Raw genomic sequence first — 16,278 nt, 5'->3', positions numbered from 1 at the left:
TCTGTCCCCAGCCCGATTTCCTCAAGGGCGTGAGGAGAGAACCAAAGGACAAGGGTCTGAGGCAGTGTCTATCTGGCTGGACAGACTGCTAGCCATCCCCCTCTCCACTCACCTGCAGAGAGTCTGACTCAGGAACAGAGTGATGCCGAGTTTTAAATTGGGTCTGTGAGAGAGTGGCCTTGGCTCCGCCGGCGCATAACTAGGCTCTCGCATGCACTCACACTCCCACTGGCAAACTGTTCCCCAGCCGATAAAAGAGCAATGGAAACACCTGCTGTACCGTTTTATCTTCTATGGGGTTTTTACTCAGCCAAAGGATACATTTTCATACACCTGCAAGAGCATAAAACTGATTAATCTGGCATTTTTATATTCAGGAAATGAACCTTTTTGTTACAGGCTAATGTTATTGCAATTGGGGTTTGAACAGTAAGGCTTGGAGATTGCTATGATCTATCATTAAGAGGAGACTTGAGTATCATAAAGTCAAATGATAATCATTATTGTTTAAATAAAATTCTGATTTAAAAAAAAAAAGTATACCAGTTTCATTTAAGGACCAACAAATTGACAGCTGTGCCATACAGATGGCAAAATATTTGGGAAGAGATTTTCAATGTACCGATTCCATGGAACATGGTTTATGAAGTGACACACCAAATGACGCAGGATTCAAAACTTAGTGTTTTATTTCTTATACTAAAAGGTAGGGGTGGTATACAGAAGATGGGTGCTTGGATAGGGCTATCAAGAGCTACCATCAATCGCTATGATGATACTGACTCTCATGAGGACCGCCACAGGAAAGGAAGACCCAGAGTTCATTAGAGTTACCAGCCTCAGAAATTGCAGCCCAAATAAATGCTTCAGATTGTTTTTTGAATTATTATTTTTTTCACCTTTATTTAACCAGGTAGGCCAGTTGAGAACAAGTTCTCATTTACTACTGCGACCTGGCCAAGATAAAGCAAAGCAGTGCGACAAAAACAAGTTACACATGGGATAAACAAACGTATAGTCAATAACACAATAAAAAAAAATCTGTATACAGTGTGTGCAAATTAAGTAAGGAGGTAAGGCAATAAATAGGCCAATAGTGGCGAAGTAATTACAATTTAATAATTTACACTGGGGTGATAGATGTGCAGATGTGGATGTGCAAGTAAAGATACTGGTGTGCAAAGAGCAGAAAAACATATGGGGATGAGGTAGGTAGTTGGTTGGATGGATGGGCTATTTACAGATGGGCTATTTGTACGGCTGCAGCGATCGGTAAGCTGCTCTGACAGCTGACACGTAAAGTTAGTGAAGAAGATATGTCTCCAACTTCAGTGATTTTTGCAATTTGTTCCAGTCATTGGCAGCAGAGAACTAAGGAAAGGCGGCCAAATATGTGTTGGCTTTGGGGATGACAGGTAAAATATACCTGCTGGAGCGCGTGCTACGGGTGGGTGTTGCTATGGTGATCAGTGAGCTGAAATAAGGCAGGGCTTGGCGGGTGGGTTTGGCGATGAGTATGTAGTGAGGACCAGCCAACGAGAGCACACAGGTCGCAGTGGTGGGTTGTATATGGGGCTTTGGTGACAAAATGGATGGCACTGATAGACTGCATCCAATTTGCTGAGTAGAGTGTTGGAGGCTATTTTGTAAATGCTGAAGTCAAGGATTGGTAGGATAGTCAGTTTTACGAGGATATGTTTGGCAGCATGAGTGAAGGAGGCTTTGTAGCGAAATAGGAAGCCGATTCCAGATTTAACTTTGGATTGGAGATGCTTAATGTTAGTCTGGGAGGAGAGTTTACAGTCTAGCCAGACACCTAGGTATTTGTAGTAGAGGTCGACCGATTAATTGGAATGGCCGATTTAATTGGGCCGATTTCAAGTTTTCATAACAATCGGAAATCGGTATTTTTGGGCGCCAATTTCCGATTTATTTAAAAATATATTTTTTTACATTTATTTTTATACCTTTTTATTTAACAAGGCAAGTCAGTTAAGAACACATTCTTATTTTCAATGACGGCCTAGGAACTGTGGGTTAACTGCTTTGTTCAGGGCCTGAACGACAGATTTTCACCTTGTCAGCTCAGGAGTCCAATCTTGCAACCGCACAGTTAACTAGTCCAACGCTCTAACCATTGCACTACACGAGTAGCCTGCCTGTTACGCGAATGCAGTAGAAGCCAAGGTAAATTGCTAGCTAGCATTAAACTTATTTTAGAAAAAACAATCAATCATAATCACTAGTTATAACGACTAATCCAGTTTAGCAGGCAATATTAACCAGGTGAAATTGTGTAATTTCTCTTACGTTCATTGCACGCAGAGTCAGGGTATATAGTTTGGGCTGCCTGGCTCATTGCGAACTAATTTGCCTGAATTTTGCGTAATTATGACATACATTGAAGGTTGTGTAACAAGAATATTTAGACTTAGGGATGCCACCCGTTAGGTAAAATACTGAACGGTTCCGTATTTCACTGAAATAATAAACGTTTTGTTTTCGAAATGATAGTTTCCGGATTCGATTATATTACTGACCAAAGGCTCGTATTTCTGTAACCAAAGGCTCGTATTTCTGTAACCAATGTGAAATGGCTAGCTAGTTAGCTGGGTGTGCGCTAATACGGTTTCATACTTCACTCGCTTTTAGATTTGGAGTAGTTATTCCCCTTGCGCTTCCGCGGCTTTTGTGGAGCGATGTGTAACGATGCTTCGAGTGTGGCTGTGGTCGATGTGTTCCTGGTTCGAGCCCAGGTAGGGGCGAGGAGGGGGACGGAAGCTATACTGTTACACTGGCAATACTATAGTGCCTATAAGAACATCCAATAGTCAAAGGTATATGAAATTCAAATGGTATAGAGAGAAATAGTCCTTTAAAACTATATTAACTACAACCTAAAACCTCTTACCTTGGAATATTGAAGGCTCATGTTAAAAGGAACCACCAACTTTCATATGTTCTCATGTTCTGAGCAAGGAACTTAAACGTTAGCTTTTTTTACATGGCACACATTTTACATTGCACATATTTTACATGGCACATATTTTACATGGCACACATTTTTACATGGCACATATTATTTTCTTCTCCAACACTTTGTTTTTGGAGCGAGGAGAGGGACTAATCGGTATCGGCTTTTTTGGTCCTCCAATAATCGCTATCGGCGCTGAAAAATCATAATCGGTCGACCTCTAGTGCAGAGTTGTTGGCCGGGATCGGGTTAGCCAGTTGGAGAGCACGGCCAGCCATAGAAAAACGCTTATTCAAATTATTGTGGATTTATCAGTGGTGACAGCGTTTCCTAGTCTCAGCTCAGCTGGGAGGAGGTACTCTTATTCTCCATAGACTTTAGTTTCCCAAAACCTTTTGGAATTAGTGCTTTCTGTTTGAAAAGCTAGCCTTTGCTTTCGCAAGTGACTGTGTGTATTTGTTCCTGGTATGGATTCCCTGAAAAGTTTCATATCGCGGGGACTATTCAAAGCTAGTGCAGTGCGCCACATGGTGTTTTTGTGCTGGTCAAGAGCAGTCAAGTCTTGAGTGAACCAAGGGCTATATCTGATCTTAGTTCTGCATCTTTTTAATAGGGCATGCTTATTTAAGATGGTGAGGAGAGCACTTTTAAAGAACCACCAGGCATCCTCTACTGATGGGAGGAGGTCGATATCCTTCCAGGATACCCGGGCCAGGTCGATTAGAAAGGCCTGCTCGCAGAAGTGATTCGGGGAGCTCTTGACTGTGATGAGGGGTGGTCGTTTGACTGCAGACCCATAACGGACGCAGGCATGAGGCAATGATCGCTGAGATCCTTGTTGAAAATAGCAGAGCGGCAACAGTGCAGGACTTATTTCTGGAGAGATGGATCATTAAAAGTAGAAGCTCAACCTGTTTGGGCATAGACCTGGATAGTGTGACAGAACTCTGCAGTTCAAGTAACACGCAGGAGACTGCGTGAATCAGGCCTTCATGGTTAATTGCTGCAAAGAAACCACTACTAAAAGACCCCAATAAGAAGAAGAGACTTGCTTGGGCCTTAGACACGAGCAATGGACATTAGACCGGTGGAAGTATGTCCTTTGGTCTGATGAGTCCAAATTTGAAATGTTTTGTTCCAACCGCTGTGTCTTTGTGAGACACAGAATAGGTGAACGGATGACCTCTGCATGTGTAGTTCCTACCATGAAGCATGGAGGAGGTGGTGGTGTGATGGTTTTGGGGGTGCTTTGCTGGTGACGCTGTCAGTGATTTATTTAGAATTCAAGGCGCACTTAACCAGTATGGCTACCACTGCATTCTGCAGCCATACACCATCATATCTGGTTAGCACTATCATTTGTTTTTCAACAGGACAATCACCCAACACACCTCCAGGCTGTGTAAGGGCTATTTGACTTAGAAGGAGAGTGATTGAGTGCGGCATCAGATGATCTGGCCTCCACAATCACCCAACGTCAACCCAATTGAGATCGTTTAGAATGAGTTGGAACACAGCGTGAAGGAAAACCAGCCAACAAGTGCTCAGTAGATGTGGGAACTCGAAGACTGTTGTAAAAGCATTCCAGGTGAAGCTGGTTGAGAGAATGCCAAGAGTGTGCAAAGCTGTCAAGGCAAAGGGTGGCTACTTTGAAGAATCTCAAATATAAAATATATTTAGTTTTAGCAATTTTTTGGTTACTATGTGATTCCATATCTGTTGTTTCGTAATTTTGATGTCTTCACTATTATTATACAATGTATACTTTTTTAAATGTATGAATGAGTAGGTATGTCCAAACTTTTGACTGGTAGTGTGTGTGTAAATATGGGGGATTCAAAATGATCCAGACAGTTACATTGATAGAAGCCACAATCTACTTGCAGTATTAAATATTATCCAGCCTCTAAAAAATAATATGTATATATTCTTGAGGCCCTTGATAAATGGCAGAGGCTGTTAGCATGTCTACATGTTACTAATGTAGCCTAACTATTGGCCAATGATCATTTACACCTGGGAGCTTATCCACTCTCAATATTCAGGTCTTGCTTGGGAGTGTTCTGTTCAGGAGAGCGTCATGTAGTTTATGTCTAATTTGGTCCTCAGTTGGTCATCCACTACAGAACACTGGAATGTACTAACCTACAAACTCATAGTAGCCAGTATTTCTCCCTCATTCTCCAGCGTTATTCAGCCATTTAAACCTCTCCATTAATCATTTGTTTGGCTGAACTTGAATTAGCCTCTTTACTTAACGAGCGCCTTGTGGTTTGAAGGAGCCAGGCAGGGCTGGGGGTTGGCGACTGAGGAACGGGTGAGGCAGCTGTCTCTCCACCGCAGGACCTAGGCCAGAGCGTCTGCCATCTCACTGGGTACAGGCTGGCACCAAGCTCCAGGGCTGTGGATGGTATTTACAGCTGGTGCGCCTCTACCCCTCCTCAACCCCACTGTGTCGCTGCCGCTGTTCTGAGGGTAAGATGCACACGGAGAGAGCCAGGAGCCAGACTATCCTCTTTTAGTTTTACATGGAGCTGGGAGAGAATGACAGACTGTTCTAGAGAGAGTTGTGACAGAGGGATTATAGATGAAATGGAGATGTTCTTGGTTAAGTCGGAACGTTTTTTCAAAAGTAAACAATTGACAGTTCTAAGTACAATGAGCCTCCCAGCAGGCTCACACGTTGTGCCTGTGGCTCCTCCCCCCTAGTCGAAATTGGAAGGAAAATCTTTCATTCTGACTGACTAAATGGTTAACTGACTGGCTGCCTCCAAGGCTGGCCACACAATGTAGCACTGTGGGAGTCGGATGCACCAGTCAAATCCCCCCAAAGCAAACAAGTACTCACACTGATAGGTAACAACCTAGCACCTGCTGGGAATGCATCTAAAACACCTCTCCTGTGTCCCTCGCTAAGGCTTTTGTGATATGCCAGCAGCATACCACCCTGCTTCCTACTGCTGGTTTGCCTCTGAAGCTAAGCAGGATTTGTCCTGCTTGGTCCCTTGATGGGGGAGACCAGATGTTGCCTGAAGGGGTGTTGAGGTTCCAGTAGGAGGCACTCTTTCCTCTGGTCTAAAATAAAAAATATACAAATGCCCCAGGGCAGTGATGTCCTGACTCTCTTTAGTCACTAAAGGTCCCATGGCACTTATTGTGAGAATAGGGGTGTTAACCCCGGGGTCTAGGCTAAATTCCCAATCTGGCCCTCATACCATCATGGCCGCCTAATTATCCCCAGCTTCCAATTGGATCATTTGTCTATCCTGTAACTGTTCCCCATGTCATTGCTGTAAATGAGAATGTGTTCTCAGTCAACTGCCTGGGGGAAATAAACATACACCTTTTTGCTTGTTGATGAGTCAGTTGTATTTTGAAGTTTAGTCATTTCATTGTTGGCCTATTTTTGGTCTGTTATTTCTGTGACAATAGGCTACATAGTGTATAGCTAGCCCAGCGGTTAAGAGTGTTGGGCCAGTAACCGAGAGGTTGTTTGTTCACCTAGTCGGCTCAGGGATTCGAACCATCTGTCTATGTGCCCTTGAGCAAGGCGCTTAACCCTAATTGCTCCTGTAAGTAGCTCTGGATAAGAGCATCTGCTAATTGACTAAAATGTAAATGTATGTTTTTCATCAGGTATTCTTGAAGTAATGCCTGTCCTTGTGGTCAAGGACGGGCCCGGGCCCGGCACCCGGGTTCCCCTTCAACTCCAGAGGATCCCCATTCCACTCCTCAGCCCTACCTCAGACTGCACTGGCAAGACTGTGAAGGTGTGTCTCGGTCAGGTCAAACCCTTCCGCTACGCTTCGTTTGTTATATCTCCAGAAATCCCCCTCTTCTCCCTTTCTTGCATTCTCGATCCTGTCCTCCACTGCCTGCTTTTCTTTTTCACTCTCCTTTCTCTGTCTATTTATCCGTGTTCATCTTTATTTACCTTCTTTCAAGTACATTATTGGCAGATGATTGTAAAGCAGACAAAGCAATTAACAACAAATCCCCCCCCCTCCCATCCTCCATTTTCCTTCTAAGGGAGTTGTGTTAATTGGCTTGTGGACTTGACCAATTTGACACGCATTGATTTGACATGTTTTACCATTCATCTAAAGTTGTATTTTTCTGCTATTCTGCCAGGGGAGAGTAGTTCACAAAGGGCCATTGGTATCCATGGGAGAAGACAACTATGTCCTGAAGACTGTGATTCAAGGTATTGTATATGAGAAAACATTTAGGCCCAGAAGGATGTAGGCCTATACAATGGAGTGACTGCCCAATCATGCATTGGTGGAATTTCCTTGGAGGGCATGTAGCTGGCTGTGTTAAATCTCAGCTGGCTCGATTGTCTCACTCCCACTGTAAGCCGTTCAGCTGGAATGGATCTCAATAGGATTGTTGAAAAAGGCCATTTCTTCTTTGTTGTGTCGTCCATGCTACATTTATCCCTCTGCATTATGATTAGCATTCATACAGCAGCACTGCTTATTCAGAGAGGGTTATCTCGCTTGTTAATACAGTACTTCAAACCCATTTTAAATATGCCTTGTTTCCTTGTCTTGTGTAATAATTGTATTACCACAGCAATTGTCAGTCGTGACAGAATGATCAGAGCTATTTTTTGATAATGTTTTTCACTTTGTGTTCTTCGGCTGACATTTACACAACCCAGAGCGGTTGGAATTATAGGGAAGTGCTAATTGTCTTAGTAGTGTACAGAGCATTTCAGACATGCTGATTGCATTGTCCCTTTTAGAGCAACTTTTTCACTCAGGCCCCCCTTCCAGCACTGGGGAACATCCCTCCCCCCTCGCATGCCACGTCTATTTCTATGGGTACTGTTCATGACACAAACTGTTCACACCCCTCTTGTTGGTGGAGAGAATATGTTGCAGGTTTAAAGCTTATTTCCTGCAATTCTATACATTTTGCCATGTCCAATGTGTGTTCATGTGATGTTTGAGTAACCCAAACATTACTACAAAATCTATGGGCTGAAAAACATTAGCTGACATGGGCTAGTTGAGTTATAGTTCTCTAAGATATGCAATGACTGACAAGAAAACGGATTACCCTCTATCCAATTTTGAACTTGCACCTTGTGTAGAGCGGAGTTGGGTGACATTTAATTGAAGTGTAGCCCTAATAATAGAATACCCTTAAAGCCGTACAGGCTCAGGTATTTTCTGAATATGTCTTGCATCTGTCAAATTTGCTGCGTGTGTAAACTATCTTCTGCTTAAGAGTTGTCTCTGCCTCCGTCAGAAGTAGACTCCCTACAGAACATGTCCCCGGAACACTCATCCATCAATATCATCCTGTTTGGTGCGCTGGCGAAGGACTACTCCGAATCCGTCAGTCAAGGGGTAGGTCTCTGACCATTCCCTATAGGATCTCAAACACAGTGTAATAATGGCCCTGATTTGTACTTCCTGAGGAAGTGGGCACAACAATCTTAATTGGAATGTAATGGACGTTAATGGGTGTAGGTGGCTGTGTTATCTGGCTGAATTTTCTAATATTGTAACTGCATGCTTATCCTCAGTTCCATATTGTAGCTGCATGCTTATCCTCAGTTTCATATTGTAACTGCATGCTTATCCTCAGTTCCATATTGTAACTGCATGCTTATCCTCAGTTCCATATTGTAACGGCATGCTTATCCTCAGTTCCATATTGTAACGGCATGCTTATCCTCAGTTTCATATTGTAGCTGCATGCTTATCCTCAGTTCCATATTGTAGCTGCATGCTTATACTCAGTTCCATATTGTAGCTGCATGCTTATCCTCAGTTTCATATTGTAACTGCATGCTTATCCTCAGTTCCATATTGTAACTGCATGCTTATCCTCAGTTCCATATTGTAGCTGCATGCTTATCCTCAGTTCCATATTGTAGCTGCATGCTTATCCTCAGTTCCATATTGTAACTGCATGCTTATCCTCAGTTCCATGTTGTAGCTGCATGCTTATCCTCAGTTCCATATTGTAATGCATGCTTATCCTCAGTTTCATATTGTAACTGCATGCTTATCCTCAGTTTCATATTGTAACTGCATGCTTATCCTCAGTTCCATATTGTAGCTGCGTGCTTATCCTCAGTTTCATATTGTAACTGCATGCTTATCCTCAGTTCCATATTGTAACTGCATGCTTATCCTCAGTTCCATATTGTAGCTGCATGCTTATCCTCAGTTCCATATTGTAACGGCATGCTTATCCTCAGTTCCATATTGTAACGGCATGCTTATCCTCAGTTTCATATTGTAGCTGCATGCTTATCCTCAGTTCCATATTGTAACTGCATGCTTATCCTCAGTAACTGCATGCTTATCTTCAGTTCCATATTGTAGCTGCATGCTTATCCTCAGTTCCATATTGTAACTGCATGCTTATCCTCGGTTCCATATTGTAGCTGCATGCTTATCCTCGGTTCCATATTGTAGCTGCATGCTTATCCTCGGTTCCATATTGTAGATGCATGCTTATCCTCAGTTCCATATTGTAGATGCATGCTTATCCTCAGTTCCATATTGTAGATGCATGCTTATCCTCAGTTCCATATTGTAACTGCATGCTTATCCTCAGTTCCATATTGTAGCTGCATGCTTATCCTCAGTTCCATATTGTAACTGCATGCTTATCCTCAGTTCCATATTGTAGATGCATGCTTATCCTCAGTTCCATATTGTAGATGCATGCTTATCCTCAGTTCCATATTGTAACTGCATGCTTATCCTCAGTTCCATATTGTAGCTGCATGCTTATCCTCAGTTCCATATTGTAGCTGCATGCTTATCCTCAGTTCCATATTGTAGCTGCATGCTTATCCTCAGTTCCATATTGTAGCTGCATGCTTATCCTCAGTTCCATATTGTAGCTGCATGCTTATCCTCAGTTCCATATTGTAGCTGCATGCTTATCCTCAGTTCCATATTGTAACTGCATGCTTATCCTCAGTTCCATATTGTAGCTGCATGCTTATCCTCAGTTCCATATTGCTTTGAGGAGTGGTATAATCTTCAAAAGAGATGATTGGAGCGTTAGCTGCTGATCAGAGCTCTAGTCATTGTGAGCAAAATTGCAACAATCCCAATGAGAGAGAGCATCTTCCCTGTGGAGCGAGTTCTTACGCAATTATCATCTACATTGAAGTAGATTAAGTCAACAGTTTGATCTTAGGGATGCTATTCAGAGTCTGAGGATCAGACAGACTCTTAAGTGCGAAGACATAGGGATGTTAGTCATTTTGGTTGTTTATGTCCTCTAGTCTGTAATAGTGTTGACGTCCTACATGCTCTCTCTGTAGCACTGTTGACATGCTCTGTAACGGTGGTGACTGATCAGCAAATATTTTTATTAACCTTGATAAAATGACACTCAAACCCAATGATAGGATTCAGGCATCCATGTCATTTAAGACCAATGCACAGACAAAGTTGAATGAACTGAGCGATGCACCAGTGTTAGACATGGCTGACCTATTGTCTCAGAACATCCCTGAGAGGAGAAGAATCATCACATTCTGAGCAGATGTAGCGGGAAAAGGGATTGGCTATCGTGGCTGTAGAGTAGTCTGTCAATGGTTTGTTTAATCCACTGTAACATGATTACTTTGTATATCTCCCTTCCCTTTGTCTGCTGTATGAGTTATGTCAGCGAACACTGTTAAACCATTTGGAGGACAGTCACACACTGCTCCCCAAGCAAAATACAACTGGCTTATCTCTATTTTGAGTGTAGCGTATTACTCACAAGCCTGTATTTCTTACCACAACATTTGCTATATTAAACAGTCTGTCCTATCCTTGGGACTTCCCTACCCCATTCAATTTTAAATGGTTGGTTAGGGTAAGAGGTAGGTTAGGGACATCCCACGTATCCCAGATAGGTTTAATATAGGTCAATGCTATTTTACATAGTTTATTATTTTAAATATTTGGGGGTGGGGGGGGCAGTGTTATCTCTCCTCTCACCACACCACATAACTCTCTCTGTCTCTGTTGCATGCGTTTGTTCACCCAGGACATGCTGCTGGTGACTGGCTTCTCTGTGGGCAATTCTCCCACAGCTCAAAAGGACAAGCTCCATGCCTGTAACCTGCAGCTAGCTGGAGATGATGCCTGGATGTATGTGAGTACATGATTAGGGAGGGGTTCCTACGTTGGTTGTTAATTATAGGGAGGGTTTAATAAAATGTGACAATTAGTTTTCTGAAATGTTTTTCTCTGTGTCCTAGGTGTGGCCATCTACTGTAAGCCCGAGAGCATCTGTACCCCGCAAAAGAACCTCTCCAGCCAGCACTGAGGTCAGTCTGTGAACTCATTAGCTCAAAGACCTTGGTTTTATGGAGGCTGTCAGATGCCGTATTGTGCCTGTCTGAAAAATCTCATGTCATCAGATGTTCATCCCAATGTGAACCTGCGTGTGTAATGTTTTGCAAGATCTTTATGGTATTGAACGCATATAAAATAGCTGGCCTTTGGCCCTTCCACATAAATCACTCTTACTGATCCCAAAACAGCTTTACTCTGTCCAATCGATCAATTTAGTGACTGATTATATCCAGTCTCTACAACTGACTGTTGTTCTCTCTGAAGTCATTTACAAATAGACATTCTCTCTTTACTTATTAAATTGTTGTCCGATCCTGAATGGTAATGCAGTAGTGTTTGTCTTCAGGTCACTAAGGCAGTGAAGGTGGTTAAGTACACCTACGTCCCACTGAGCGACCTGAAGCCTGGGGTAGTGGTGAATGTCTATGCTGTGGTCACCTTCTTCAAGCAGCCATTCCGGACTAAGGGGACAGGTAGGTCAACCTGCCCTGCAAATGCACTAACATGGTATAGACAAATATGGTGATATTCCACCAGCCCCATGTTGAGCTCAGTTCAAGGTGTTGGCTCTGTGCTAAGATACTCTACAGGCAGAAATGGACACACTTCCTACTCAGCAAAACACTTTGAAGTCCATATTCAACCAACAGGCTGGTTGCTATGACTACTGGACCCCCTGACTTGCTGCTGCGAGATAATAAGGGGTTTGTTGGTGTGTCTAGGTGGTGTCATCCAGGGTAGGTTGGGTGGTGGTTACTGTACTGTGATCTCATTAAACAAGCATTTGTATAGGGGTAGGGTTTGGTGGGCGGGGGAGGTGAGGTGGAGGCTGTCAATGGGAAAAAGAGGACCTCTCTCTGCACACTCTCTCTAAACACCTAACATCACAGGGTACATATGAGTCCTTGCGGTGTTGCTTAGCCCTTTCGACTCGTGACCTTTGACTTGGAAGTGATGCGACTGCCTTTTTAACTGGTCTGCCCTTGCCGGGAGTCAGGCAGTGTGGCGAGGTTTGTTCACACAGAGGAAGAAAAAAACCTTGCTGTAGAAAGCGCAGAAGGGCACGCAGAGTGGTTGTCCGAGGTAAGGGAACCTCGCTCTTTTGCTGTTATACGAACATACTCTGTCCTATCCTGACCTCATAGCACCTATTCTCTGACTCCTATCTTGTTCTCCTCTCTTCCTCTTCTCCTCTTTTCTTCTCCTTCTCTCCCCCTCTCATATCCACCTAATATTCTTCATCTCTAGCTTCTCCAACTCTTTTATCACCAATGGTTTTATTATGGTTGTCCAATAATCTCCAGAACAGAACAACCGGACACTCAACACATTTACAGTGTCTGCTCTTTATTGCTACTATTCCAAACCAATTACTTTTTGTACAATACAAACACATTGTAAAAATTACAAGGTAAATTACAGCACCCTGTATTAAACCACAGTCACTGTGAGTCCTTGTGCGGTTAATCTCTGCCTTAACACACCCTAAGCATTGATCGAGCATTAGATCTTGTCATGCAAGCTGACATAAAGTGGTGAAAAATCAATCCTCATCCCACTCAACCAACCCTGTAGATATCTGACTTGATTTTGATGTACTGTACAATGTGCTGGGCCATCTCGTCCAATTGAATCAGTGGCCCAGAATGGAGAAGTTGGTTCTTTATTGTGTCTGGAGGGAAAACTGCATGTTAGATCCATTTTGAATGCAAGTACCTGTGATGCAAATGGCAAAAAAAGCAATTATAAACAGGCAGGTTCGAGCCCTGAATGCTGACTGGCTGACAGCTGTGGTATACAGTGGCTTGCGAAAGTATTCACCCCCCCCCCATGGCATTTTTCATATTTTGTGTCCTTACAATATGGAATTATAATAGATTTTTTGGGGGGTTGTATCATTTCATTTAAACAACAGACTTACCACTTTAAAGATGCAAAATATGTTTTATTGTGAAACAAAAAAGAAATAAGACAAAAAAAACAGAACTTGAGCATGCATAACTATTCACCCCCCAAAAGTCAATACTTTGTAGAGCCACCTTTTGAAGCAATTACAGCTGCAAGTCTCTTGGGGTATGTCTCTATAAACTTGGCACATCTATCCACTGGGATTTTTGCCCATTCTTCAAGGCAAAATTGCTACAACTCCTTCAAGTTGGATGAGTTCCGCTGGTGTACAGGAATCTTTAAGTCATACCACAGATTCTCTGTTGGATTGAGGTCTGGGCTTTGACTAGGCCATTCCAAGACATTTAAAAGTTTCCCCTTAAACCACTCGAGTGTTGCTTTAGTAGTATGCTTAGGGTCATTGTCCTGCTCGAAGGTGAACCTCCGTCCCAGTCTCAAATCTCTTGAAGACTGAAACAGGTTTCCCTCAAGAATTTCCCTGTATTTAGTGCCATCCATCAATCCTTCAATGCTGACCAGTTTCCCAGTCCCTGCCAATGGACAAACACCCCCACAGGATGATGCTGCCACCACCATGCTTCACTGGTCTCCGGGTGTTCTCCGGGTGATAAGAGGTGTTGGGTTTGCGCCAGACATGGTATTTTCCTTGATGGCCAAAAAGCAACATGTTAGTCTAATCTGACCAGAGTACCTTCTTCCATATGTTTGGGGAGTCTCCCACATGCCTTTTGGCGAACACCAAATGTGTTTGCTTATTTTTTCCTTTAAGCAATGGCATTCTTCTGGCCACTCTTCCGAGTGTACGGCGTAAAGTAGTCCTATGGACAGATACTCCAATCTCTGCTGTGGAGCTTTTCAGCTCCTTCAGGGCTATCTTTGTTCTCTTTGTTGCCTCTGATTAATGTCCTCCTTGCCTGGTCCATGAGTTTTGGTGGGAGGCCCTCTCTTGGTAGGTTTATTGTGGTGCCATATTCTTTCCATTTTTTAATAATGGATTTAATGGTGCTCTGTGTGATGTTCAAAGTTTCGGATATTTTTTTATAACCCAACCCTGATCTGAACTTCTCCACAACTTTGTCCCTGACCTGTTTGGAGAGCTCCTTGGTCTTCATAGTGCAGCTTGCTTGGTGGTGCTCCTTGCTTAGTGGTGTTGCAGACTCTCAGAACAGGGCCTTTCAGCACAGGTGTATATACAGTGCCTTGCGAAAGTATTCGGCCCCCTTGAACTTTGCGACCTTTTGCCACATTTCAGGCTTCAAACATAAAGATATAAAGCTGTATTTTTTTGTGAAGAATCAACAACAAGTGGGACACAATCATGAAGTGGAACGACATTTATTGGATATTTCAAACTTTTTTAACAAATCAAAAACTGAAAAATTGGGCGTGCAAAATTATTCAGCCCCCTTAAGTTAATACTATGTAGCGCCACCTTTTGCTGCGATTACAGCTGTAAGTCGCTTGGGGTATGTCTCTATCAGTTTTGCACATCGAGAGACTGACATTTTTTCCCATTCCTCCTTGCAAAACAGCTCGAGCTCTGAGGTTGGATGGAGAGCATTTGTGAACAGCAGTTTTCAGTTCTTTCCACAGATTCTCGATTGGATTCAGGTCTGGACTTTGACTTGGCCATTCTAACACCTGGATATGTTTATTTTTGAACCATTCCATTGTAGATTTTGCTTTATGTTTTGGATCATTGTCTTGTTGGAAAACAAATCTCCATCCCAGTCTCCGGTCTTTTGCAGACTCCATCAGGTTTTCTTCCAGAATGGTCCTGTATTTGGCTCCATCCATCTTCCCATCAATTTTAACCATCTTCCCTGTCCCTGCTGAATAAAAGCAGGCCCAAACCATGATGCTGCCACCACCATGTTTGACAGTGGGGATGGTGTGTTCAGGGTGATGAGCTGTGTTGCTTTTACGCCAAACATAATGTTTTGCATTGTTGCCAAAAAGTTCAATTTTGGTTTCATCTGACCAGAGCACCTTCTTCCACATGTTTGGTGTGTCTCCCAGGTGGCTTGTGGCAAACTTTAAACAACACTTTTTATGGATATCTTTAAGAAATGGCTTTCTTCTTGCCACTCTTCCATAAAGGCCAGATTTGTGCAATATACGACTGATTGTTGTCCTATGGACAGAGTCTCCCACCTCAGCTGTAGATCTCTGCAGTTCATCCAGAGTGATCATGGGCCTCTTGGCTGCATCTCTGATCAGTCTTCTCCTTGTATGAGCTGAAAGTTTAGACGGACGGCCAGGTCTTGGTAGATTTGCAGTGGTCTGATACTCCTTCCATTTCAATATTATCGCTTGCACAGTGCTCCTTGGGATGTTTAAACCTTGGGAAATGTTTTTGTATCCAGATCCGGCTTTAAACTTCTTCACAACAGTATCTCGGACCTGCCTGGTGTGTTCCTTGTTCTTCATGATGCTCTCTGCGCTTTTAACGGACCTCTGAGACTATCACATTGCAGGTGCATTTATACGGAGACTTGATTAGACACAGGTGGATTGTATTTATCATCATTAGTAATTTAGGTCAACATTGGATCATTCAGAGATCCTCACTGAACTTCTGGAGAGAGTTTGCTGCACTGAAAGTAAAGGGGCTGAATAATTTCAGTTTTTGATTTGTTAAAAAAGTTTGAAATATCCAATAAATGTCGTTCCACTTCATGATTGTGTCCCACTTGTTGTTGATTCTTCACAAAAAAATACAGCTTTATATCTTTATGTTTGAAGCCTGAAATGTGGCAAAAGGTCGCAAAGTTCAAGGGGGCCGAATACTTTCGCAAGGCACTGTATACTGAGATCATGTGACAGATCATATGTAACTTATATTAGACACAGGTGGACTTTTTTAAAACAAATTATGTGACTTCTGAAGGCAATTGCTTGCATCAAATCTTATTTAGGGACTTCATAGCAAAGGGGGTGATACATATTCACGCACCACTTCTGTTTGTTTTTTTATTTTTTAGAATTTTTGAAACAAGTAATTTTTTTCAGTTCACTTCACCAATTTGGACTATTTTGTGTATGTCCATTACATGAAATAAAAATAAA

General features: G+C 42.7%; 1 protein-coding gene across 5 annotated transcripts in view; it reads left to right on the top strand.

Moving 5' to 3' along the window:
* pot1 (protection of telomeres 1 homolog) overlaps positions 1–16,278 on the top strand; it is a 49,890-nt gene that overhangs the window by 12,438 nt on the left and 21,174 nt on the right. For 2 of the 5 annotated variants that reach the window (XM_035737802.1, XM_035737798.1), the window contains exons 2-8: positions 5,254–5,449; positions 6,611–6,744; positions 7,106–7,178; positions 8,231–8,331; positions 10,991–11,098; positions 11,205–11,273; positions 11,648–11,774. In XM_035737802.1, coding sequence (XP_035593695.1) covers positions 6,625–6,744; positions 7,106–7,178; positions 8,231–8,331; positions 10,991–11,098; positions 11,205–11,273; positions 11,648–11,774 — 598 coding nt within the window. In that variant the 5' untranslated portion in view covers positions 5,254–5,449; positions 6,611–6,624. Of the gene's footprint in view, positions 1–5,253; positions 5,450–6,610; positions 6,745–7,105; positions 7,179–8,230; positions 8,332–10,990; positions 11,099–11,204; positions 11,274–11,647; positions 11,775–16,278 lie in introns of those variants that run through there. The other 3 variants (XM_035737801.1, XM_035737800.2, XM_035737803.2) reach the window with 3 other exon arrangements.

Source organism: Oncorhynchus keta, chromosome 26, assembly GCF_023373465.1.
Source record: "Oncorhynchus keta strain PuntledgeMale-10-30-2019 chromosome 26, Oket_V2, whole genome shotgun sequence".
Lineage (NCBI taxonomy): Eukaryota > Metazoa > Chordata > Actinopteri > Salmoniformes > Salmonidae > Oncorhynchus > Oncorhynchus keta.
The sequence above is the reverse complement of the archived record's forward strand: the minus strand, read 5'-3'. Positions and strand labels throughout refer to the sequence as shown.